Source organism: Mastigoproctus giganteus, chromosome 7, assembly GCF_048544385.1.
Source record: "Mastigoproctus giganteus isolate SK-2022 chromosome 7, ASM4854438v1, whole genome shotgun sequence".
Taxonomy (NCBI): Eukaryota; Metazoa; Arthropoda; class Arachnida; order Uropygi; family Thelyphonidae; genus Mastigoproctus; species Mastigoproctus giganteus.
In genome coordinates this window covers 93,649,044-93,674,273 of record NC_143581.1, presented here as the reverse complement: position 1 = coordinate 93,674,273, position 25,230 = coordinate 93,649,044, and the positions used below count along the sequence as shown (strand labels likewise).

The 25,230-nt window shown below is 38.1% G+C and overlaps 1 protein-coding gene across 1 annotated transcript in view; it reads left to right on the top strand.

Moving 5' to 3' along the window:
• The window catches only part of LOC150083082 (speckle targeted PIP5K1A-regulated poly(A) polymerase-like), a 209,143-nt gene that overhangs the window by 132,837 nt on the left and 51,076 nt on the right, over positions 1-25,230 (top strand). The window contains exon 6 of the mRNA XM_090378385.1: positions 7,313-7,533. Within this exon, the coding sequence (XP_090234511.1) occupies positions 7,313-7,533 (221 nt within the window). The remainder of the gene's footprint in view (positions 1-7,312; positions 7,534-25,230) is intronic.

The following is a 25,230-nucleotide window of genomic DNA, read 5'->3' as shown; positions in this document are numbered from 1 at the left end:
CAGTACCATACACCATATGGGGCTATGAGGTGTAGACTCTTCAAAGAAAAATGGTCCGATTATAAACTCTGCTATGAATCCACACCATACTGTGACGTGTGACTTTGTAGTGGTCTTTCATGCACAGCGGATGGACGAGAAGTTCCCCATATTCGGCAGTTTTGTGCATTTACAGCCCCATGAAGAGTGAAATGTGCCTCATCAGACCACAAGATCATTTGCCGACTGGACTAGATGGGTGGGCAAAGTGCCTGCCTGGCAACCCAAAGGTCGTGGGTTCGAATCCCGCCAATTAAGCTTGATATACCATCATCAATATCATTTATAAATACAGAAAACAATAATGGACCCAACACCGAACCCTGAGGGACCCCACTGATAACATTAGTCCACGATGAGCAGTGTCCATTTATTACCACTCTCTGTCTTTATCCATAGCAGCAATTTGCCTCCAATGCCACACTGCTCCAATTTGTGCAGCAGTCTTCCATGTGCAAGAGTATCAAAAGCCTTTCTGAGATACAAATATATAATATCAAAGTTATTCCCTGCATCTAGTTCTTTTGGGACTGCATCATAGTATTCAATCAAATTGGTCAAGCAAGACTTTCTCTTAACAAAACCATGCTGTGTTCGAGCTATAACTGAAGTCTTGTCTAGATGATCCTGCAGTGCTTCTTTAACCAGTGCCTCCATTAATTTTCCTGGAACAGAAATTAAACTCACAGGTCTATAACTACTCGTGTCAGCCTTTGATCCTGCTTTGTGAATTAGGGTCACATTTGCACGTCTTGAGTCTATGGGTACCTCCCCTGAGTCCAAGGAAGCTCTCATAATTATGGCTAAGGATTTGTTTACCTCCTTTAGGACAGGATTCTCAAATATGGACCACCTTCATGTAATATTACGGCTAATGGAGAAAGCAAATGAATAAAAAACACCATTATGCTTGGCATTTGTGGATTATGAAAAGGCATTTGACTCCATACAGCATAAGGCAATGTTTCGGACACTGGAAAGATAAGGCATAGATACCCCATATATTATGATTTTGAAGAAAATATATGAGAATGCTACCTCCTTTATTAGACAGTAGGAATTTTAAAATCGAGAAAGGAGTTCGACAAGGAGACACAATATCTCCAAAGCTGTTTACTGCTGCCCTTGAGGAAGCTTTCAGAAGATTAGACTGATCGCAGCAAGGAGTCAGTGTGAATGAAGAGTACCTAAACTATTTACTCGTTGTGTTTGTTTGTTATTTGGTTTTTAGGAGCATTAGCAACTAAGGCCATATTGCTCCGGGGATATGCAGTGGTCATTCCCTGACCTTTCCGCATCCTCCGTATTTGGTGGTCACGGGCGGCTCAAACCCCGGTCTAATCAAGAAGCATGTGCTACACACTGCTGCTCCTGCCCACCTGGCTATGGACACACCTAAACTATTTATGATTTGCAGATGATATTGTGGTCATAAGTCACGATCCCAAAGAATTAGAGGAAAATCTTAATCAGTTATGCACAGTTAGTAAAGATTTTGGACTAAAGATGAATATGGCTAAAACAAAAGTAATGATGAACAAGTATGCCACAGAAAGGGACATAATGATTGAAGGAGCAGTAATTGAAAAGGTGGAGTCATATACTTATCTGGGACAAGTTATTACCTGTAATAATGATAAATGTCTGGAAGTCAAGAGAAGAATAAATTTTGGATGGATAGCTTTCAGGAAATATAGTCACATACTGAAGAGCAATATCTCAGTTTGTCTGAAATGTAAAATAATGAACCAATATATACTCCCCACCATGACTTATGGAAGTGAAACTTGGGCACTCACCAAAAGAATGGAAGAGAAGCTGAGAACTACACAGTGAAGAATGGAATGAATTATATCAGACTGTTAGATAAGAAGAGAAATACGTGGATTAGGCAGCAAACTCAAGTAAAGGACATTCTTATCAAAACTAAAGAACAAAAATGGTCTTCGGCAGGGCCCATAGCTCGAAGACATGATGACAGATGAACTAAGAAAATAACAGAATGGTACTCAAGAGGAGCTAGAAGAAAACCTGGAAGACAACGGCAGAGATGGATAGTGAAATTCATGAGTTTGTGGGTAGTAAATGGATGACCATTGCACAAAACAGAAGGAACTGGAAAGTTAATGGAGAGGCCTTCATCCTGCAGTGGATTGAAAATGGCTGATGATGATGATATTTATCAATACTGATGAAGGTATATATCAGGTTTAATGTCCCAGTTTGCAGATGATACAAAGTTTGGCAGGGTTGTTAATGACAGTAAAGACAGTATGCTACTCCAACTGGATCTAGATAAGTTGAGCAAATGGGCTGAGAAGTGACAACCGAAGTTTAACATTGACAAATGCAAAGTACTGCCTGTGGGTAGCAATAACCGAAGAGAAATGTACCAACTGTGTGTTACTATACTCAGGAAAGTGGAAAGTGAAAAAGATCTGGGGGTAATTGTGCAACGAGTACAAAGAAGAGCTGAACAGTCCAGATTGGCTGCCTGGGCAAGTCAATGGAGTCTTCTCAATGATATATAGGTATTTTGCTAACAAGGACAGGGAGGTGATTATCCCATTATACAGGTAACTCCCACTTAACATTGATAATTTCCTTCCAGAAAAACAGTGCTAAGTGAATCCGAGCTAAGCGAGCGCCGCATTCCCGTAAGGTAACATGTATTTGTAAGTTGCGGTTGGTGCCATAGGATATTTCCTAATCAATAATAAATGGTAGTGAAAAGATGCACAAATATCGGTCAAAATATTTAATATTCAGATATTTATACATATAAAATATTCTGCATTACATACGTATATAATTATGTGGTAACTACTTACGTATCAAAATTAAATTTAAAATTCCAATTGAAATCATGAATTTAATTGATCTAAATTGATTTAATTTAATTGATGAATTTAATCATGAAAAATGTGTCGATTTTGGGTTTAACTTTGGCCCTCTTCCAAATAAACTAAAAGGGGTATTCATTTTAAATCCCCTGCAGCGTTACCACCCAACAATAAAGTCAACCGATCCTTCTCCGCTTTGAAACCTGGCATGTTTTTTTTTTTTCTTTCAGTATGAAACTTCTTTTAGGCATTCATTTCCACAAAAGTCCTGCTTCATCTATGTTAAAAACTTGTTGAGAAGTATAACCATAATACCCCTCTTCCCCTCTTCAATAATTTTAACAAGTTCTTTTTTGAAAGTTTCGGCTCCTTCGTCTGCACTTGCGGCTTCTCCCTGGATTTTAAATCTATCCAACCAGCCCTTACCAGTTTTAAATGTTTCCACATTTTTTTTTTTTTTTAGGTGAGTTTTCTTCAGATCATCATGTTGGCTAATCTCTCTTTTATAATATTTAACTTAACTGAATTCTGCATTGGATATTCAATAAAATTAAAATCTTCAATAAAATTAGTTAAAGTCTTTCCATTTAAAACCTAATAGTCAGCCTAGCCCTAGTTGCTTGCAGTGGAACAGCTATCTTTCCCGCTGCTAAAATTAATTCTTTATTTTTTTTATAACTGTTCTTACAGTTAAACTTGCGTCCTAAATTATGGCACACATCCGCTTGTCGTTGACTGGAATCGATTCGCTTCAAAACATCTAATTTAATTTTCAAATTCAGTCTTTTTCTTACATTTATGGTCTTCGTACTGTGCCCAGACATTGTTGCTTTTTCATTCTTATCGGCCATTATTAACTCTTCGAAAATGTAACTGCATTAGTTGCATTAATTAAGATACAATGTTCGAGTAAACTGTCCGTTACGCACGATGTCTAATACTGTACTGAGTGATGACTAGACTTCAGATAAATGCATATAATGCAAATATTACAAGCAATACACTTAAAATGGTGATCTCAGAACTACATAATAAGTCACTGTACTACAATTAATTTAGCGTGTGAGAAAATTTCACTGCACGTGTGAAAATTACTCAAGGGAATTTCAAGCTATTTTTGACTCCATCAAATGAAACGATTTCATTAAATATGCCAAAGATGCAATCTGTAAAAGAGCGTTATAGTGATCTGTGACAGCGTTATAGTCATATGGGTTATAATATAAGAACAGCATTATAGCGAATCAGTGAAAAGCAAACTTCATTATAATGGGAGCCTGCTGTACAAGGTAGTGGTCAGGCCACACCTAGAGTACTATGTACAGGTCTGGAGGCCTCATTTTAGAAAAGATGTAGAGGTGGTGGATGTCTGGTGGGGTGGGGTGGGGGGGAGCGGTGCATGGGGTGCATGTGAATTGATGGGTGACATGGAGGCCTGTGATAGATGTGGACTGGTCTGTGGCCAGGTCACGGGGGATATTGGGCGGGCAAGGGCGGATTGTGGGGTTCTTTGGCGGGGGGGGGGTTCTTTGCCAGTGTGGGCTCTGGAGGGGGGATGGGTCAGATTGGTCTGTGGATGTTGGTGGTTCGGCTGTTGATTGTCCTGCTTGGGTCGCTGATGGACTGAATGAGTGTTTTGCATCTACATTCACGCATGAGGAGTTGTTCAGGGAGGTGAATTGGATTCTGGCAGTGAGCTGGATGATTTTGTGGTGGCTGAGAGGGGGGTGGAGGGGGTTGTTGGGGATGGGCATAGGGGGTGCCTGGGGTGGATGGGCATAGGGGTGCCTGGGGTGGATGGGATCTGTCCAGTTGTATTGGAGGAGGCAGGGGGGGGGGAAGTAAGGAAGCTGTTAGCCATAATTATGAGAGCTTCTTTGGACTCAAGAGATACCAATGTACTGGAAATCTGCAAATGTGACTCCAATTCACAAAGAAGGATCAAAGTGCAACACAAGTAATAATAGACCTCTTAGTTTAACTTCTGTTTCAGGAAAATTAATGGAGGCACTGGTTAAAGAAGCACTGCAGGATCATCTAGACAAGACTTCAGTTATAGCTCGGACACAGCATGGTTTTGTTAAGGGGAAGTCTTGTCTGACCAATTTGATTGGATACTATGATGTGGTCACAAAGGAACTGGATGCAAGGAATAACTTTATTTGGATCTTAGAAAGGCTTTTGATACTGTTGCACATGGAAAACTGCTGAACAAATTGGAGCAGTGTGACATTGGAGGCAAGCTGCTGTGGATGAGTGGGGTGGTTATGTGGGGGGGAGTGGTGGTTGGTGGGCGCTGCTCGTTGTGGGCTGGTGTTCGTGGAGTCCCTCAGGGTTCTGTGTTGGGTCCGTTGTTGTTTTCTGTTTGTGGATGGTATTGATGATGGTATATTGGGCTTGGTGTCCAGGTTTGCGGGCGGTGTGGGGGTTGTTGGGGGCACTGGTGATGGTGCGCTGCTGCTGCGGCGGGGTCTGGGGGGGTTGGCATTGACGGGTGTTGAGGGCAGCGGCCCCGGAGTGGCGTGTCGGCTCTGTGGTGCTGCACTGGCAGGGGCTGGGGGTGGTTGTGCGGGCAGATGTGGGGTTTTCTGACCGGTGTGGACGGTCTGCGGGAGTGGCTCGTGGTGTCTTGTCGGTGATGTGCAGGAGTTTTTCTGGTAGGGATTGTCCCCTTATGTGGGGCAGTGGTCGGGCCGCACCTTGAGTGCTGTGTGCAGCTTTGGGGGCCTCGTTTTGGGGGGATGTGGGGCTGTTGGGGTGGGGGCGGGATTGGTGGGTGGAGCAGAGGGGTGCTCTTGCAAGGGGGAGATTTGGTTTTGCAAATTGCAGTGTCTGGGGACTGGGCGCTTGCGGGGTGGTCTGATTGAGGTGTGTGGGGCCTTGAGTGGTTTGAGCGTGCTCAGTGCTGGTGGGATTCTTTCTCTTGCTTGGAGTGGTCACCTGAGATGGTGTGGGGTCAGATTGAGGAAAGACAGATGTGGGAAGTTTGCCTTTGGCCGTTGGGTGGTTGGTTGGTGGAGCGGGCTTCCATCCCTTGTTGTGGGGGTGGGTAGCCTGAATGAATTTGGGGCTCGGCTGGACGGGTGTTTCGAGTGGGCAGAGGGGTTGGGTGGGAGTGGTTTTTTTTTTTTTTTGGCTGATACTGTATAAGCTTGCTTTCTTGCATCGTGTGCCTCTACTGATGCTAATGCTAAATCATGATGCTAATGCTAATCATGACTTGAATTTTCCAGCCTATGTTTTGTTCACAGATGAGGCTTATTTCACTCAGGAAGGCTTATTCAATCAGCACAATGCTCGTGTGTGGGCTCACGACAACCCACACGGTGTGCACCCCCATGCGGCACAACATCGCTTCGCAATAAATGTGTGCGCAGGTATGGTCGGTGACTGCTTAGTCGGCCCATACATGTTACCGTCCCACATGAACTCTGCTAAATATCTGATCTTTCTTGAACAAGTTCTACCAGGGTTACTTGACGATGTTCCAGCAAATGTGAGATGCAACATTTGGTTTCAACATGACGGGGTGATTGCCCATTATGGAAGGTGTGTTCGTGACCATTTGAAGAGGCGTTTTGGGCGTCGCTGGATTGGCCGTGGTGAACCTGTTGCCTGGTCCCTACGCTCACCTGATTTATCAAGCTTTGATTTCTTTCTGTGTGGGGGGGCCCTCAAATCTATCGTGTATGAATCACCTGTGGAGACGGAAATGGATCTCTTGGTGAAACTGCACTGCTGCTACTGTTAAAGAAACTCCAGGTGTGTTCGATCGTGTCCGCCAATCCATGCTGCATCGGTGTCATGCATGCATCGCATCTCATTGTAGAACCTTTGAGCATCTGTTGTAACATCATAAAATGCATCCATCTTGTACTCCATTGTTAATATTATGTCAAATAAATGTTTGTCACTAATTACTGTCTTGTGTCATTTCTGCTTCTTGTGCCTCTGCTACTACTTTCCTGTGACGTTTCCGGTTATGGGTTCCTATGCGATTCACATTCCTTTAGATGTTACCTACCTCCCCTAAACGTTTGTACCAATATTTTTGAGACACCCTATATATACACACATATATTCACAGCAGCACAAGCAACTGTTAGAAACACATGATTTAATAAATGTGAAAAAAAAAAGTTGAAATTTTTTGATCATTGTTATTGTGTTATGACCTGCTTTAATCTTCCTGATGTACCTTACAAGGATTATTTAAATTTTACCCATGCACTTTACAATACAAAACTGTTGACGTTGTATAGGAAGTTTGATCAATGAGTACGTTCTCCTGCAATGACACTTCTTTATTGGGTGAAGCATCATAAATTTATGACCAGGTTTATGAATGTGATTATGATTATATTTATGATTGTGTTTATGACCAGGTTTAATCTTCATGATGTGTTTTACAAGAAATATTTAAATTTCAGCCTTGCACTCTACAATACGAAGCTGTTGAAATTGTATGGGAAGTTTGATCAGCGAGTACGTCCTCTTATAATGACACTTCTTTATTGGGCTAAGCATCATAAATTAGTTGCTCCAGGTCATATGCTTACTAGCTATGCTTTCATTTTTTTGGTTATATTTTTTCTTCAAACCAGAACACCTTCTGTTTTGCCATCTGTTGAAACACTGAAGTCAATTTCAGGTATTTACATTTTCAATCATTCATAATATTCAATTATTATAATTATTAATTATTATTATTGTTTTAACATATCACTGTTGTTTGTATATTAAATTTCTTTGCATATGTCCCCTCCCCACACATTCTGGAGAGAGCAGGAGAGGTGTCTAAACCTTTTATCTCCTTGTTTATGTGAATAGTAAGAAGAAAACTTCATTTGTTAAGATTGAAAAAACAGTAAAACCTTTTTTTTTTATTCTCAGTAGATAACAATAGGTTATCAGTAGATAATAATAGGAAAACTAAAATTTTGCATATATCTCATGTGATCCAACTACATATTGTAACTAATGACGAAAGGACAATTGTTGAAAGGTTGTATAGGACAATTGAAACAAGTAAAATTTAATCTTACTTTATTAAAAAAAACTGCAATTATTGTATAGTACTGTAATATCAATTAAAAACAAAGATTTGCTCATTCTCACAATCATCTGATACATGTGATGTAGATTGCATATCTAAGAAATTCAATGACACTTCAAAGAAATGCAAATAACTGTACTATTTAATTTTCACAAAGCCAACTGAAATGATCAAATCACAATGATGAATTTTTTATAGCAGGTGCCAACAAGTAGTAGGTAATTATTTTAGCTTTTGCATTTTTGTAATTACATTAATTTGACATGCAAAATTTTAAAAAGATGATTATATGTTATACTAAATATACACCTTTCTTTGTGTTTTTGTAATATATAAGTGTTCTGTAATAAAAGGAAATAAAAATTTGTACATTGATGATTTATTAATATTATGCCAAAAAGGAATCCAGACCTTAATAAATTGCATTCTTTTCTAATCTGGATCACAAAGAAAACTACTGTGATTGGTGACACTGTACTAGAATATAAATAATAAAGTTCCTCTATTTTTGATGATTTTTAATTTTAAAATTTTTATGGACCTGATGGTAAGAAATATGTGACTTTGGAAAGCATGAAGAATTTCCACCAGAGTAAATAAGCTCACTTTAGAATGAAGGATATGACTCCCCTTCATTATTTAGATACTATGGGGAAGTGCAGTTATGTATATTTAGCATAGCAAAGGATTTTAGTTAGCTTCATTTTATACTTATATAAAACAAATGTATAGTATCTATAACTTGAATGAAACAGTATAAGAACACTACCGCATTACTTCATTCATGTTTCAGATGATTTTTGTTTCTTAAGATCAAAATAGTGGATTTTGTTATTCGTTTGTCTGTAATGTATATACAAGATACTGCAATCTATTTCTGAAGAATTTCTGTTAAAAAACTTTAAAACAGATTTTTTAACAGGCATATGTTTAATATTGTTATGGGTGAGAAATTAGGAGCAACGAATGTTACATTACATGAAATAGTATACTTTATATTTAAATCTGATCAAGATATTGGAATAAAGCACAGAATTTTAGAAATGTAGACATAACATAGGAAACATGTATAGAAATGTATGCTGACATTAACAGGCAGAGTGAAAGTGGATTACTGGGACGTGCAAAAGCCTGGAAAGCAAGGTGTCGGGGATTTCAGGCACTCCTGAGTATCATTATGGGACAAGCAAATACATGGGCTGTGTTAGAGTAATTAAGTGCAGAAACAGGTATATGTACATGTATGACACTAAAGCTCGGAATATAGTAAACAAATTTGATTAACTGAAAGATATCGTGACACTCAAACATATGGAATGCAGAATGAAAGAATAAAATGTGGTGAGTACGGTGTGGACAGAAAGAACAGACAGGATGAACAGAGGGATGCAATGTCGAGTTTGTTTGGTGTGACGTGAACACTGGGAAAACAAACATGAAAAAAGAAGTGCGTTATAAGCCTAATAACTGGGATGAGTTTATCAAACTATAAAGACAAACAGAGTGAGCCAGTAAATCAGAATGTCTTATGATGGATGATTTTAACTTTACAAATATTGAGTGGAACTTGTGGGTTGGTCACATGCAGTAGCAACTTTTGTAGATTTATTGGAGGACTGTAGAGAGGCAATGAGAGAAGGAAATACTTTTCATTGATTATAGGAATATCCAGATAAAAGATCTATTAGGTGGCAGTGAACAGAGTATATTGATGTGGGACCTATTTAAAGATATCAAAGTTAAAGAGCGATTTTGCTTTCATGAAGTTGACTACAGTGGTCTTAGATGGTTTTTGATTCTATTCATTGGAAGCAACAGCAAATTCTAAATGGGAATCATTCAGGGAAGTAACCAGAGAAGTTCTTCAGCTTTTTATACCAATTGAGAGATACTTCTCAAGGCTCAGATATAAATGGACATCAGATAAAATGATGAGACTAGTAGTAGAGAAGAAGAATACGTGGGATATGTATATAAATTATCAGGGGGATAGAGAAACCTACAGTAAATATAAACTGTAGTCAATATACTCTGCAGTCAAGTCGCAAAGATGGTTAGGCAAACAGGCAGATTTTATGGAGTCTTGCAAAGAATGCAAAAAAAAAGTAGCAAAGGCTTTACTTATATTAACACTAGAAAGAAAGGAATGAATCATACTGGTCATAGTGTATAGTGTTATTTGTAATGTGGCTCTGGGGGTTTCCTCCAATTCTGCATCAAGCAATGTGATGAATACGAAACTCTGTAAAGGCCAAATTTATGTAGGTTAGTGTAGTGTTAGCGTGGGGTTGTGTTGGTTATGTTGTTCATCCAGCCTCTTAGCTTAAAGGCATGTGTTTTCACACAAAAACCTCTAGTTTACTGTCCAGTGCTGCGAGGAGGAAGGCCGAGCAATAGGGAGTATGAAAGCACTGGCAGAGCAAACCTGTGGTAGCCAAGGCTACAGACAGGGAGAGCCCAGTAAAAAAAAAAAAAAAAAAGATGAAAGTTAGAAAGTGGTAGTGGGGAGATAGGAAGTGAGAAGGGGTAAAAATGCTAGGAAAATAAAGGAAAGGCAGTGTGAAGGCACCCACCTGAGTGAAAGGGGGGATCCCATATCAGGACCCCCATCCTGCTCTGGGGTGGGAGTTGACAGATGGTAGTGAGGTTACTCAGCAAGTAAAAGGTTGGGGGGAAGGGGCGAGGGGGAATGAGAGAGCAACCAACTCAGGTGGTAAGATTGAAGGTTCATAGGGAAAGGGATCTCTACGTTGGAGCGCCTGTTTGCTGTTTTTCCACACTGGTCAGGGGTTAATAAGTCCAACTGACCAGTGTCTCATCCTACACCATGCTGGCTAAGTAGCTACGGCGTGGTGTCTGCTAGGATAGGAATGGAACCATACCGGTTCTTCCGCCCACAATTAATCCTGGGGGGGGTGGACAGGCAGTTCTTTCACTCAGTCTTCATTCACACACACACACACTGCTGTCATTCTGGTTTTATAGTTTTTTCTTTCATTTTATACTGACTTTATGCTTTTTTTCTTACATTTTCTATTAAGTTATATGGCTTATATATATAAAATTATGCAGGTAGGTAGAAAGTGAAGAAGACAATGGGAATGAGATAACAAAACCAGGAAGCGAAAATACGAAAAACCTGGAAGTTACATGAAAAATAAAAATAATAAATAAAAAGAAGTACTTAATGCTGTCGATCCCATGGTTTCAACGTCCTCATCAAGGGTCAACCGTCGAAACCACACAAAAGACAGCAAGAAGTATATGTAACACATGGTGGAAACAGTGAAGCCGTATTTGATTTTGAATTAAGTGGTATGGAAGTAAGGTAACAAGAGTAATACTAATGCATATTTCATTGCTGACCCGACAGAGGCAGAAAAAAGAGACAGTAAAGGAGGAAAGGAAAGAAAATAACTTCTTGGAATACCAAACAGAAGTCATATTGCTATATGGACAGTGGGGAGAGAGACACTCCACTGCAGAGATATAAAATCAAAGGATTACTGGGCAGCTCAGAGTATTTATGGTATGTCACAGTGACCCCATGTGTTGGAAAAAGGAGACAGCAAGGCGGACAAAATTAAAATTAAGAGGGTATATTGGGATATTGGCATTAAACAAATGAAGTAGTACATCCCAGGATAGAAGAGAAATGATAAGCTTTCAAAGTAGCAGTAAATAGTCGCTAAACTTTGTGTAAGGTGAGAAAAGTAGGTTATTGTAGAAAAATAGCTGTGACATACCAAAAATACTTTGAGTTGTCTAGCAGTAATCCTTTAGTCATTTTGCTGTTAAAGTTTTTATAGTAGATGTCCAACATTAAGTCTTTTTCAGATACTGTTTGTGGTATATCAAACATTTCAATTAGTGAACCCAATTTTTCCACCTCAGGGTGGTTCACTATTTTTTTTTTAGGTCTTCTTTGCTTGCTACTTCAATCAGGACTCCATTATTCCTGATTTTTTTTTTATGGTATTTACCTTTATTTCTCTCATGTGAGATCTCAAATTTGTTTCTACTGCTTCCTTTACTGCCTCACTGGTTTTGTGAGCAGAGTCATTTCTTGCTTTAAGAATGATGACATTACTTTCTTTGGTTGTATTTGTTTTGTCTTGCAGGCACTTGCTTAGCCTTTTTGTTTAGCATTAACCTTTGCAACTTGGGCATAGGTTAATGTGTTCATTGTTTTGTAGTTGTTCTTCTCAGTAGTAATCTCTAATTTTGTTTTCAATACTTGATTCTCTGTTCAATTAGGCACTGCTGAAATAGTGACCAACAGTTTACTATCTGCAGCCTAATTGCAGAAGTAATCCTATTGGTTTGCTTTTTTTTTTTTTTTTTTAAATGTGAACCCCAAATACGAGAGGTATTAGAACCTATAGTACTTAGTGCCGTGCTCTTCATATATTTCTCAAGGTAGACTCTTGTTTCCTTAGTCTGTTTGATGAGATCAGTAATTTGTGAGATACTCTCTTTTCATTTCTTCCTCAGTTTTAGGTTCCATTTCTGGGATCTCTTTAGATTCCCCTTGATTTTTCCCTTGCCTGGCCTTCTTAATACTGAGGGAGCCAGGGGAACAGCTGTCTGGTTCATTGTTATTAGGAGTTTTCTCCCCGAGTATTCTAATTTCTGAGTCTGGTTTTTCTCATGTTATTTTTCTAAGTCATTATTACCAATTTTTTGTGATTTTTGATGTTAAAAATGTTTTTACTGGTGTTATTCCAAAAATTTTGTAATGAAAAACCGTCACGCGAAAAGCTTTTCAGAAGTGACGTCATCTTCAGCTTCCGCCAGAAGCGAATTATTGTAACTTGTTTTGTTGGAAACATACTTGTATGATAGCAATAATAATTTATCTTCTATTGGGCCAAATTTAATGAAATTTCTCTCTATACTAGAGGAAAAACTTTCAAACCTATGAAAATTGCAGTAGTTTTTCCAGGATGGTGGAAAATATCAACATGTGATCAAGGAAATTTTCTCACATAATAAATGGGATAATGTGGACATATAGGATATCATTGGAAAGCTAAGGAATTTAGAAACAGAAACATTAAGGTTTTAAGATACAAAAAACTTTCGGAAACTGAGAAATGCGTTAATTCAAACACGCATCTGGTTTCAATTCACTTGGTGTTTTCAGAATGAATGTAATTTTTTTCTTTACAGTTAAACTCTGAGGCTGGAAAAGAGTTCTGCACATTTATGAAAACATTCTTCAACTTGGACATGTCATAATTTCTTTCGATAAATACTATGATGGAACAACTATAAATGGTGTATTTAGTCCTGAACTAAAATCTCTTCAATGTAAAAATTATATATCTTACTTTAGTCATCACAGACCAATACTTTCAGTAACCGATATGTAATTATGAAATAATGATAACATATAAATCCAGTAAAATATCTTTAATTATAAATACTTTGTAGCTTTCGAGACAATTGTCTCTTTTTTTTTTTTTCAACCTTTACTTATGATATGTAATTATTCGATTATTTTTATTTTATCATTAATAAAATAAAAACATTGTTATATTATTATTATTATCCATGAATTTTATTAATATCTGAAAATTAAAATGTTTTTAATGCCTGCCGATGACTCGTAAATGTAAAACACGTTAAATATGCTAGTGGCAGGACACATTATGTACCTGGTACAGAATTTTTTTTATTCTTCCTGATTTTGATCTTTTTCAGAAATTTGCATTTCTTGGCTTTATAGCCAAGAAATGCAAATTTCTGGTTTTTATACAAACACAGAAAACTACCTCAAATCTCAAATATACGTAAATTTTAATATTAGAATTGTATTCTACATTTAAATTAACCTTAGTATAGGTAATTTTTCCTTTGATATACTCAATATTTTTGAGTTCCTGAGGTGCACTCAATCCAGTGACTGCAAAAGTGAAATCGCTACCACTAGCACTGTAGCAATTCCACTGAACAAAAACACTATCAAGAACACAAAAATACACTAGAACTATAGCAGTCAATACTCTTACCTTGAATATTTCGCTTACCTCCATAAGCAGATACCTTTGAAAGTGAAAAATCCATTTTAAAATTGGAAGTAGAAATCAAAACTCCAGCGATGTCACTACTGATGTCCGTCCACCGTCTACAATCAATCACGTTGGTCAGCTAGATATGAATGGTTTGGGTTGCTAACAACCTGAATGAATATTTTGCATCTACATTCATATGAGGAAATTTTTTAGGGATGGCGATGCCAGAAGTATATCCAATTCTTTCAGGGAGCTAAAAGATTTTGTGATAACTGAGAAGAAAGTGGAAGAGAAATTTTGAAGCTAAAAGTAAGAAAGGCACCTGGGCCAGATTGATCTCTCCACTATGTTAAGAGAGGCATCAAAAGAGGTAGTCAAACCTTTATCCATAATTATGAGAGGATCCTTGGATTCAGTGGAGGTCCATATGGATTGGAGATGTGCAAATGTCTCCCCAAATGCGATCAAAAGGTGAAGTGAGTATTTACAGACCTGTAAGCTTCACTTCTCTTCCATGGAAAATAATCTAGACAGGAATGCATTAATTTTGTTTAGCCAGTCTGGATTATAAAGATGATGAAGTTACAAAGGAACTGGATGCAAAATATAATTTTGACATCTCATAGTTAGATAGAGAAAAGTTTTCCATACTGTTCCATATGAAAGACTGCTGTGCAAATTGGAGCAGTTGTTATCAGGGGCAAGTTATGGCTATGGATGAAGGGATTCTGACTGGGAGGGAGGGGGAGAGAGAGAGAGAGAGAGAGGGAGGGGGAGAGAGGGAGGGGGAGAGAGAGAGAGAGGGAGAGGGAGGGTGAGAGAGAGAATCAGGGGGAACTGCTGTTCTTGTACTAACGTTATTAGTGTACACAGTGTTAGGCCCATTGTTGTTGTTTTCAATATTTTTTTAACCATATTGATGAAGGCATAGCAGTCTAAATGTCTAATGAGTCTCAAGATGATGCGAAGGTTGGCAGGATAATTGATGGGTTTTTAGAGGGTTTTTCTTTTTGTGGCTGATGCTATATAAGCTTGCTTCCTTGCATCATTTTTTTAAATATTAATATGTACTGCAAATTGGGTAAATTAAAAGTTAATATGCTATTTGTACCACCAACCTGCAGCAACAGAGAGAAGTTTTAGTATTTAGAACATTCAGATAGCAAACAAACTGAATGAGTATTTTGCATCTACATTCACACATGAGAAGTTATTAAGGATTGAAAATGCCAGAAGGTTATCAAATTGTAGCAGGGTGCTTAATGATTTTGTAATAACTGAGAGCAAAGTGGAGGAGAAATTATTGAAGTTAATCGTAAGACACCTGGGGGGTGGATAGGATCTATCCAGTTATATTAAATGAGGCGGCAAAGGAAGTAAGCAAAATCGTAGCCACAATTATGAGAGCATTCTTGCACTCAGCGGAGGTCCCCACGGACTGGAGATGTGCAAATGTATCCCGAATTCACAAAGGGGGATTGAAGAGTGACACGAGTAATTACAGACCAGTTAGTTTAACTTCTGTTCCAAGTAAAAATGGAGTCACTGGTTAAAGATGCATTGTAGGATCACCTAGACAAGACTGCAGCAATGATTCAGACACAGCATGGGTTTGTTAAGGGAAAGTCTTGTCTGACAAATTTAATTGGATATTATGATGTGGTTTCAATGGAACTGATGCAAAAAATAATTTTGATATCATATACTTGGATTTCAGGAAAGCTTTTGACACTGTTGCACATGGAAGACTACTGTATAAATTGGAGCAGAATGGTATTAAGGGTAAGTTGCTACAATGGATAAAAGGATGGTTTTAGTGGGAGAAGACAGAGGGTGGTAATCAGTGGGCGCTGCTCTTCATGGACTAATGTTATTAGTGGAGTCCCACAGGGTTTGGTGTTGGATCCACCGTTGTTTTGTATATTTATCGATGATATTTATGAAGGTATATCAGGCTTAGTGTCAAAGTTTGCAGATGATACAAAGGTTGGCAGGGTTATTAATGACAGTAATGGCAGTGTGCTACTGCAACAGAATCTAGAAAATTTTGGAAGATGGGGTGAGTGTTGTGGCAACTGAAGTTCACATTGACAAATGCAAAGTACTGCATATGGGTAGAAGTAACCCCAGAGGAACATACCAACTGTGCGGTACTACACTTAGGGTGGTAGAAAATGAAAAAGACCTGGGAGTAATTGTGCAGTCAGATATGAAGTTTTCTGAGCAGGCAGGCTGCCAGAGCAGGCTATGGGGTTTTGTCAATGATATACAGGAATTTTGCTAGTAGAGAAAAGAAGGTGATTGTCCCTCTCCATAAGGCAATGGTCAGGCCATGCCTTGAGTACTGCGTACAGTTCTGGAATCCTCATTTTAGGAAGGATGTAAATTTGTTTGAGTGTGTACAGAGAAGGGCAACAAGATTGGTGAGGGGAATGAAGGGATCCTCTTACCAAGAGAGGCTTAAATTCTGCAAATTGCAGCAGCTGGAGACTAGGCACCTGCGAGGTGATCTGATTGAGGTGTATAAGGCCTTGAATGGGTTGAGCACGCTGAATTCTGATGGGATTCTTCCATCAGAATTAGGTTCGTAATCTTGTTCAGATTACGAACCTAAGAAGCACAAATTAAATTGAGGAAAGATAGCTGTAGAATAGATGTGCGGAAATTTGCCTTTAGCCAGCGGGAGGTTAATTTCTGGAACAAACTTCCATCTGTCATTGTGGAAGCTGATAGGTTAAATATATTTAAGGAGGAACTGGACAAACATTTAGAGGAAATGATTGTGTGAATTTTCTTTTTTTTTTTTTTTGCTAATGCTACATAAGCTCATACGCTTGCTTCCTTGCATCACATGCCACGTAATAAAGTGAATCTCTCTGGGCTTCAGAGAGAAACAACATGAAGCTGAACCACAGCCAAAAATGCAAAATGCTTGACTTGGAATCTAAGAGTACTCAGGAGGCATTGGTTCCAAGAGATGTAATTCTTGATGACTCAATTATCAGAGAAATTGTAAATATATTTTGTGTACTAAGTTCACATGGAATAGAACCTGGTATATCTTAAGCATAATCATAGACAATCTGAAGTCTTAGCTCAAAATTATGAGCTAATGTTAAGAAAGTCAGGATTAAGATTTAATAAGAGCACGTTGATATTGATGGAAGGAGTTTGTCCCAGTCCTTGTAAATCAACTATTGGTTGGACCCACAGGATGAAACTTTATCCATTAATATGTTAATTGATAAAGCATTAACTGCACTTATTAACAGAAGTGGATGTTTTTATAAGGGTGGAATATATGCTTGAACAGAAGAGATGCAAGGATATGAGGCGGCCAGGCATTTTGCAAAACTGTTTGCTTGGGGAGGCTACCTTCATGGTAGTTAAAAGCAGAGGTAGATGAGATTTTTCCAGGGCTTCAAACAGTCCTGTTGAAACATATACCGCCTTTCAAATCAGTAGAGGAAGTGCAGAACCTACTGGAGGGTCTTGTAATATTAATGCAGCATGAATTGGCTGTAAACTTTAAAAAGAACTGTGGGAAAGTAATTGTGAATAATTGTACAGTTGTGCAGAGCGTGCTAAAACTAACTTAATATCAAAGTGGAAAATTTCTAGAGAAATTATTGCCAACTACATGGCATATGTTAGATTCCCAATGAACATAAATAGACAGATTCTCACATGTTTGCATACCAATACTAGGAGTATAGTTAATAAAATTGATGAACATAGGTATTGGTTAAGGTTATATAAGAATTATAGACACTACAGATGGGGAGGTGGGGTTATGCTTTTAATTGCTGAGAACATAGATGCCAGACAATCATTCCAGTAAATAAATATATAACTATAAATAACTATAGTCACATAATATATATATATAGTGTGATGTAAGTACTGAGAAAATAAACATGAGAATGGGAGTATGTTTTATTGGTGGGAGGACTTCAGTATTCCAGATATTGATTGAATTTGTGGGTTTGTCACTTGTCTAGTAGCAGGACAATTTCTCAATATTGCTGGATGACTGCTTTCTACCCACACTGGGCAGAAAAATATGAACCTTTATTCAGCATTGAATTGGGCTGCCTTTATTTCAAATAACAGCAAGTGTATGGCATGGCATGGTTCTACAAGGTGTTTTAGTGCATTTTGGTCTAATTGTAATCATTCTTCCAGCAAAATATTGCAACAAAGCTGAAGAAACAGGACTTCATTGCTGAATAGCTCTCTCTTCAGCATATCCCACACAACAATGATGCTGGAAAAAATGATTACAACAAGTGTGTGGTATGGCATGGTTCTATAAGGTGTTTTACTGCATTTTGGTCTAATTGTAATCATTCTTCCACCAACATAATAAAACACGCCTGCGTGCTCTGGATTCATAATTTATTTTATTTTTGTTACACAGAGCATTAAAACTATGATAAATGAATTAGCTTTCGGCTGGGTGGCAGCCTTCATCAGATTAAAATACTTTGAATGGCAGTTGGAATAGAGATGCACTGCCAGGATGGTGCGTGAGGCACGTGGTTAATTGTTTGTTGATGTTTGTGGCTGTGACGTATGGTGGTGACGTGGCCAGCGTTTGTCTATGGACAGAATTACTGCTTCTGTGATGGGGTTAAGTTGACAACCACTGTTCCTGTTCAACGAGGTATCCGAGCATTTTATACTTAACGATTCCAACCAGGTGCGCCTTAGGTAACAAGAAACTGCGTTCTCTCCTTTCCAACATAAAAACACCTGTCCCCACCCTTCTACAGAGTGGTTTGGTCTATCGCATCTCTTGCCGTGACTGCACGAGCTGCTACTTTGGAGAGACTGGACGTCGACTCGAGAAACGCCTCTCAGAACATAAAAGGGCGATCCATTTGGCGGATGTAGAACACTCAGCTATTGCCGAGCATGTCTGGACAACCCACCACGACATCGACCCACACCGCGATGTCGTGGTTGTAGACAAGTCCCACCATTACCTAAGGCGCACCTGGTTGGAATCGTTAAGTATAAAATGCTCGGATACCTCGTTGAACAGGAACAGTGGTTGTCAACTTAACCCCATCACAGAAGCAGTAATTCTGTCCATAGACAAACGCTGGCCACGTCACTACCATACGTCACAGCCACAAACATCAACAAACAATTAACCACGTGCCTCACGCACCATCCTGGCAGTGCATCTCTATTCCAACTGCCATTCAAAGTATTTTAATCTGATGAAGGCTGCCACCCAGCTGAAAGCTAATTCATTTATCATAGTTTTAATGCTCTGTGTAACAAAAATAAAATAAATTCTTCCACCAAGCTGAAGAAAATATTTCATTGCCGAATAGCTCTCTCTCTTCAGCACATTCCACACATTCTCAATAGGATTGAGATCAGGTGAATATGGGAGCGATGGAAGATGGTGGAAATCCATGTCATGTTCTTGCACAATTCTGGCATGATGCGCTGTAGTATTGTCATCCATAAAATGGTCATCATCTTCAAAATAAGTGCAACGTTGCAGAGTGCTGTAGATCTGATACAAAATTCAGGTACTCCCTAGATGACAGTCGAGCTTCCACTGGTATTAACGGATTCAGACCGTGCCAACAAAATGATCCCCATACCATGACACTGCATCCAGATGCTTGGGCTGCCTTAACAAAGCAAGCAGGGTCCATCGCATCTTAAGGTTCTCTCAACACTCTCTGCCTACCATCTGTGCAAAACAGTGTATCGTGATTAACCAGGCAACATGACTCTCTTTCGTTGTTCCACTGTCCAATCATGATGTTTTCAGCACCACTGAAAGTGGATTTTTCTGTTTTTCTATGAAACAAGTGGCTTCTGAATAGGCAGGTGACTGCTAGTACCCAATTTCTTCAATTTCCTGTGGGTAATTCTGGACTTGATTCAGACGTTATTTGCTGCACACTGGTATCCTATTTTTCCATACAGTCCTAGAGTATGGTGGCTTTGCTGTTGAAGTATTGTTTTACTGCTGCATTTATGCATTTGTGTTGTGGTGTGGAAGAACTTCTTGATTTCCACTAATTAAAAACCTTTGAGATCAATGTTTTTTGAGAAACCAATTATGTCATTTGTTTCTTGAATCGTGGCTCCTGCTAAACATGCACTCATGTTAAGACCTCTTTCCATCTGATGCAGTCTTTATTCTCAATAAGGCAATATATCATCACCCCCATGTCACAGTTTTCTTTGCATCTGTTTGCATTTATTCATATTTATTTGTATTTCTTCAGTCTGTGACTGTCTTAATACAAAAGTCATATTTTTTCAACGAGGGTGTGTATATTAGCATGTTAAATATGACACAAGTGAAAACATATCCTCAATCTGATGATTTTTAAGGATTCAGGAGATACTGAAAATCTTCAATTCAGTTGAAGATTTTTAATCTTCTAACAACTGGCAAGCATCTTATTAAGTAGGATAGTGTATTAATTAGTAAATCTGTTTAAAGAAATAACTATCATCAAAGGAAAGGGTTTTATTTTATATTCACAAGGGGGGGATTACAATGGCAGGATGTTAACAGTAATCAGGGTATGCTACTTTAATAAGACCTAGATAAATTATTTGTATGCACTGAGAAATGGCTCAACGTTTAACATGGGAAAATGTTAAAGAGTTTAACATTGTTTCTGGGCAGCAGTAATACCATCAGGTAGCACCAAACTCAAGATAGTTGATCATGAAAAGGATTTCAGAGTGACTGTAAAATCCGATATGAAGTTCTATGAATGGTATGTAAACAGGACAGCCCTGCTATATGGAGTATTGATTATAGCATACCTTGAACGTTAGTATTAGTATTAATAGTAGCAAGTTCACCTGCCCACCCCTCCAATAGTTTGTCTAGTTCTTTCTTGATTTTATTCAAACTGTCCACTTCCACAACAATGGATGGTAGCTTGTTCCAGCAATCAATCACCCATTTGCTGAAGGCAAACTTCCACACATTTATTCTGCACTCATCCTTCCTCAGTTTGAATTTATGCCCCCTCATGTTCATAGTCTGAGTAAGAGGGAGAATCCCATCAGCACTGCATTTGCTCAATCCACAAAGAAATGGCCAGTGATACTTTGCAACTATAACTCTTATTTTGGTTCGTATTACTCAGGAGTTGTAAGATCAAAAATATCAGGTGTATCTAAAATTGTTTTAAAGAACTAAAAGGACTGACTGTATGTTGATCCATTTAAAATATAAGAATGCGCAGCATTTAAAACAATTCTGTTCAAGTCCTCAGGCCAAAATTTGCCTTTGCAAACCAGTGGCCAATAATATGTGAGAATAATTAGATAATAAAAATGTTCTTTAGACAAAGATTCAGAGTGAATATTTTTTTGTCTACTTTATTACATATTTTTTGTCAGTTTATTAAATTTTCCTGATATGCAGTATTTTGTGCCAGTTTATGAACTTTTCTCATATTTTTGTTAACAAAGATTTAAATAACTAACCGCTATTTCAAATAACCAATCTATGTTACCATACGGTCAGACTTGTTCTCTGAGCATTGTGGACAGGTTGCAAGGAAAGCCCATGGTGTCCTGTCGACGATTTATTGAACATTTTCTTGTAGAGATAAGGACATCATAATCCCATTATATAAGGCTATTGTTAGACCACACTTGGAATACTGTGTTCAAGTATGGAGACCGCACCTAAAGAAAGACATTGAGTGTCTTGAAAAGGTCCAAAGACATGTAACTCGCCTGGTGAGATCGGCAAAATTAGAAGACTTTGAATATATAGATTTACAGAGCTTGGAAACCAGACACTTTAGAGGGAGACTTGATTGAGGTGTTTAAGGCTCTGAGAGGTAAAAGTAAAATGAATGGAGACGAAATTTTCACGGTTATAAATGATTCTAGAACAAGGAGCCATAAATTCAAGTTATGGGGGAGATGTTTAGACTGGATTGCAGAAAGTTTTATTTTAGTCAGCAAGTTTTAAATTACTGGAATAAGTTATCTACATGGGTGGTAGAGGCTGACAGTTGGGGAAATTTAAAGGTTAGCTGGATAATTACCTCCGGGAGGAGGAAAACACATATGTTGTCTAATTCCTTTTCTTTTATTAATTATTTATTTTTTAAAATTAAAAAAAAAAAAAATTTAAAAACCTTATTTTATTAATTTATTTTAACCTTTAACCTTATTTTATTAATTTATTTTAACCTTTAACCTTATTTTATTAATTTATTTATTTTTTCTGGCTGGTGCAGAATAAGCCATAGGCTTCTTTGCACCATGTGGCCATTGGTAATACTAATACTGCTAATACTAATACTGTTTCAAAATTTATTCTCTGGCGAAGGTAAAGAAAGCATGCACGAGAACGACGAGAAACATCAGATAACTCACGCGGAAAATTAGTTTCCCGATATGGCACTGTTGTGCTGCTCACTTGGTAAACAAATGGTAGGTGTTATCAGTTTGGAGCAAAGTCGAGAACGATATATTGATTGACAGGTAGGTGTGGCAAACAATGTGCTGATTGGTGTGTGAACACAACACGCGATAACATCGGTTTAGTATCACTTTAGCAGCACTAATGGTAACTTGTTCTAATCGCACATGCCCTAACCTTTTTTCACCATTACGGTATTTCGTAATGGTGAAAAAAAGTCAGGTTACCTTGACTTGAATCCCATGGGAGCTTGAACCCCCTCCCGAAGTGGAGGGGGTAACCTAACCTTTTTTCTTTAGAATCAGTCATATTTAGAAATACATTCATAAAAAAATAAATTTTTTTATGACTGTATTTTTATTTTCTTGTTCAATAATATGCCCTATTGGTGAAAAAAGGTCAGGTTACCTCCACTTGAATCCCATGGGAGCTTGAAACGCTCACGAAATGGAAGGGGTAACATAACCTTTTTTCTTTAGAATCATGGGTGGACTAGCACATAAATTGTTTATTAACAAAATATTAATTTTTTATTACTGTACTTTTATTTTTAAAGATAATTGTGCGGATACACACGTCAGTCAGTACCTTAAAAGATTCATTGCTACTATTACCTGTTCACCGGTCATTACAAAACTATTATGCACTGTTCTTTACTGGTAAATACACATCATAATGCCAACCAATGACTACACAGTAGCTTGTCATCTGTTGCGCCCACCACCAATCATTTCATCGTTTGCCACGCCTACCTTTCAATCAATACAGTGAAACTTCCCTTTAACGAAAATGTGTCCATTAGAGAGAAGTGTCCGCTAACAAGAAGTCTGAGGGAGAAAAAAAAAAAAGAAAGAAAGAAAAATCGTTAAACGTTTAATGTAAAATTAAATTAAAATATATACAGATTTTGCACAATATTTTTGTAAATAATATACATACAATTGTGCTATGCATATTATGACTTTATCTTAAGAAAAATACATACAGTAATCACTTATTTTCTTCTGCACCTTCTTCCGGCTGATAATTTTGTTTTCAACATTTGTTTGGAGTGAAGAAACCATCGAAAGTCCTTCAGTATCTTCTTCAGCGGCGAAAAACATTTTTAAACGATTGATTTGTATGAGCGCTTCTTCTATTTTCATCAGTGGTTCGTCGTTAATATGTTCTTCGACAGAATGACCTCCTTCCATTTCTTCATCCTCATGAGGAACTTCTTGAAAAATATCGATGGTAATGTCGTTGATATCTAGAGCACCATCTTCTGTAGTGAGGTTTCAGTCTATATCTTTGTAGCCAGGGTCACTTGCAGCGGAAGTATCGTACATTATCAATAGATGTTGAAGTTCTTGTTCTTCTTGGTGCTCCACATTGCTGTTCACAACTTCAATTTTTGCGTTTGAGAAGCCAGACTTTACAAAACAGTTCACGACAGTTTGTTTTCTAATTGCGTTTACTGAAGAGGAAATCCGTTGAATCGCATCTAGGATGCTGATTTTCTTTGCAAGGTCACTCGCACAAGGTCACTCGCACATGTTACATCGTTCATGTTTGCAATGAGATGTCTTAAAACACGTTTTCTGTAGTGAAGTTTAAATTTTTTTATTATCCCTTGATCCAAGGGCTGACACTCTGCAGATGTGTTTGGTGGCAGAAAATGATTTGAATGTTGGACAATTCAATGTGCGGGTGAGATGCAGCATTATCCATGAAAAGAATAATTTTTCTGTTTTGACGAATCATGTTTTGGTTAAAGTGACTTATCCATTCGCTCATGATATCTGGTGTCATCCACGCTTTTTTATTAGACTTCCAATCAACATTCAAGATTTAACTTTATGCCCTTGAAACAACGAGGATTTTGTAGTTTTCCTACAACAAGAGGTTGTTCAAAGTCTCCCAGCATATTTGTACACAAATAGTACAGTCAAACGTTTCTTAGAAATTTTTCTGCCCTGGCACTTTTCGTTTTTAAGACTCATTGTTTTTTCAGGAAGAGCTTTAAAAAAACAACCCTGTTTCGTCACAGTTGTAAATATTCTTAGCTTCAAAATCACGACATAAATCTTCCAATTTCACGGTCCACTCTGTTACAACCCCAGTATCGACAGATCCACTTTCACCACTTACGGTTTTCCAAGAAATTTTATGCCGAGTTTTGAACTTGTCTAGCCATCCCACAGAAGCTTTGAACTCATTTACTCCCATAGATTTCGCAACCTCCAAAGCCTTTTCCCTAATAATAGGCCCATTAATGGGAATTTTTTTAGCACGTGCGCGACAAATTTGAAGTCCAACGATTTTCGGGAATGATTTTTGAACCTGATCATTTCCGTGTTGCCAAAATTGTTGGAGCAGTTCATTTTTTTTCTTTAGGATGTCACTTACCTGCGTCTTCCCGATTTTGAATTTTGCAGAGAGATTGCGAACACTATTTTTTTGCCGATCATACGCATTAATGAGTTTGACTTTATCTTTTAAAGTTAAATGTTTACGAGAAGACATTGTGCACTTCACACGACACTGAACAGAACTGAAAACACGAAAGGCCGACCATATTCCCCCCCCCCCCCCCCGCCGCACACACCGAATTCATCAGAAGTTTTACACATGCCTTAAAATTCTTGAAAAAGGGTTTAGAACTGCGACGTAAACCTTGATAAAATTCAGAGAATTGGAAATAGAAAATAAACACACGATTGAGGCAATACGTGGAAGAAACGTTCCTAGAAAAAGGGCCGTGAGCTCGCCCGCAGTCCATTATGGGGAGATCAAATGAAGTGCTAATCTAAACGAAACAGTGTTAAAACCAATGGAGGTGAGTTGGGGAATTTGAAA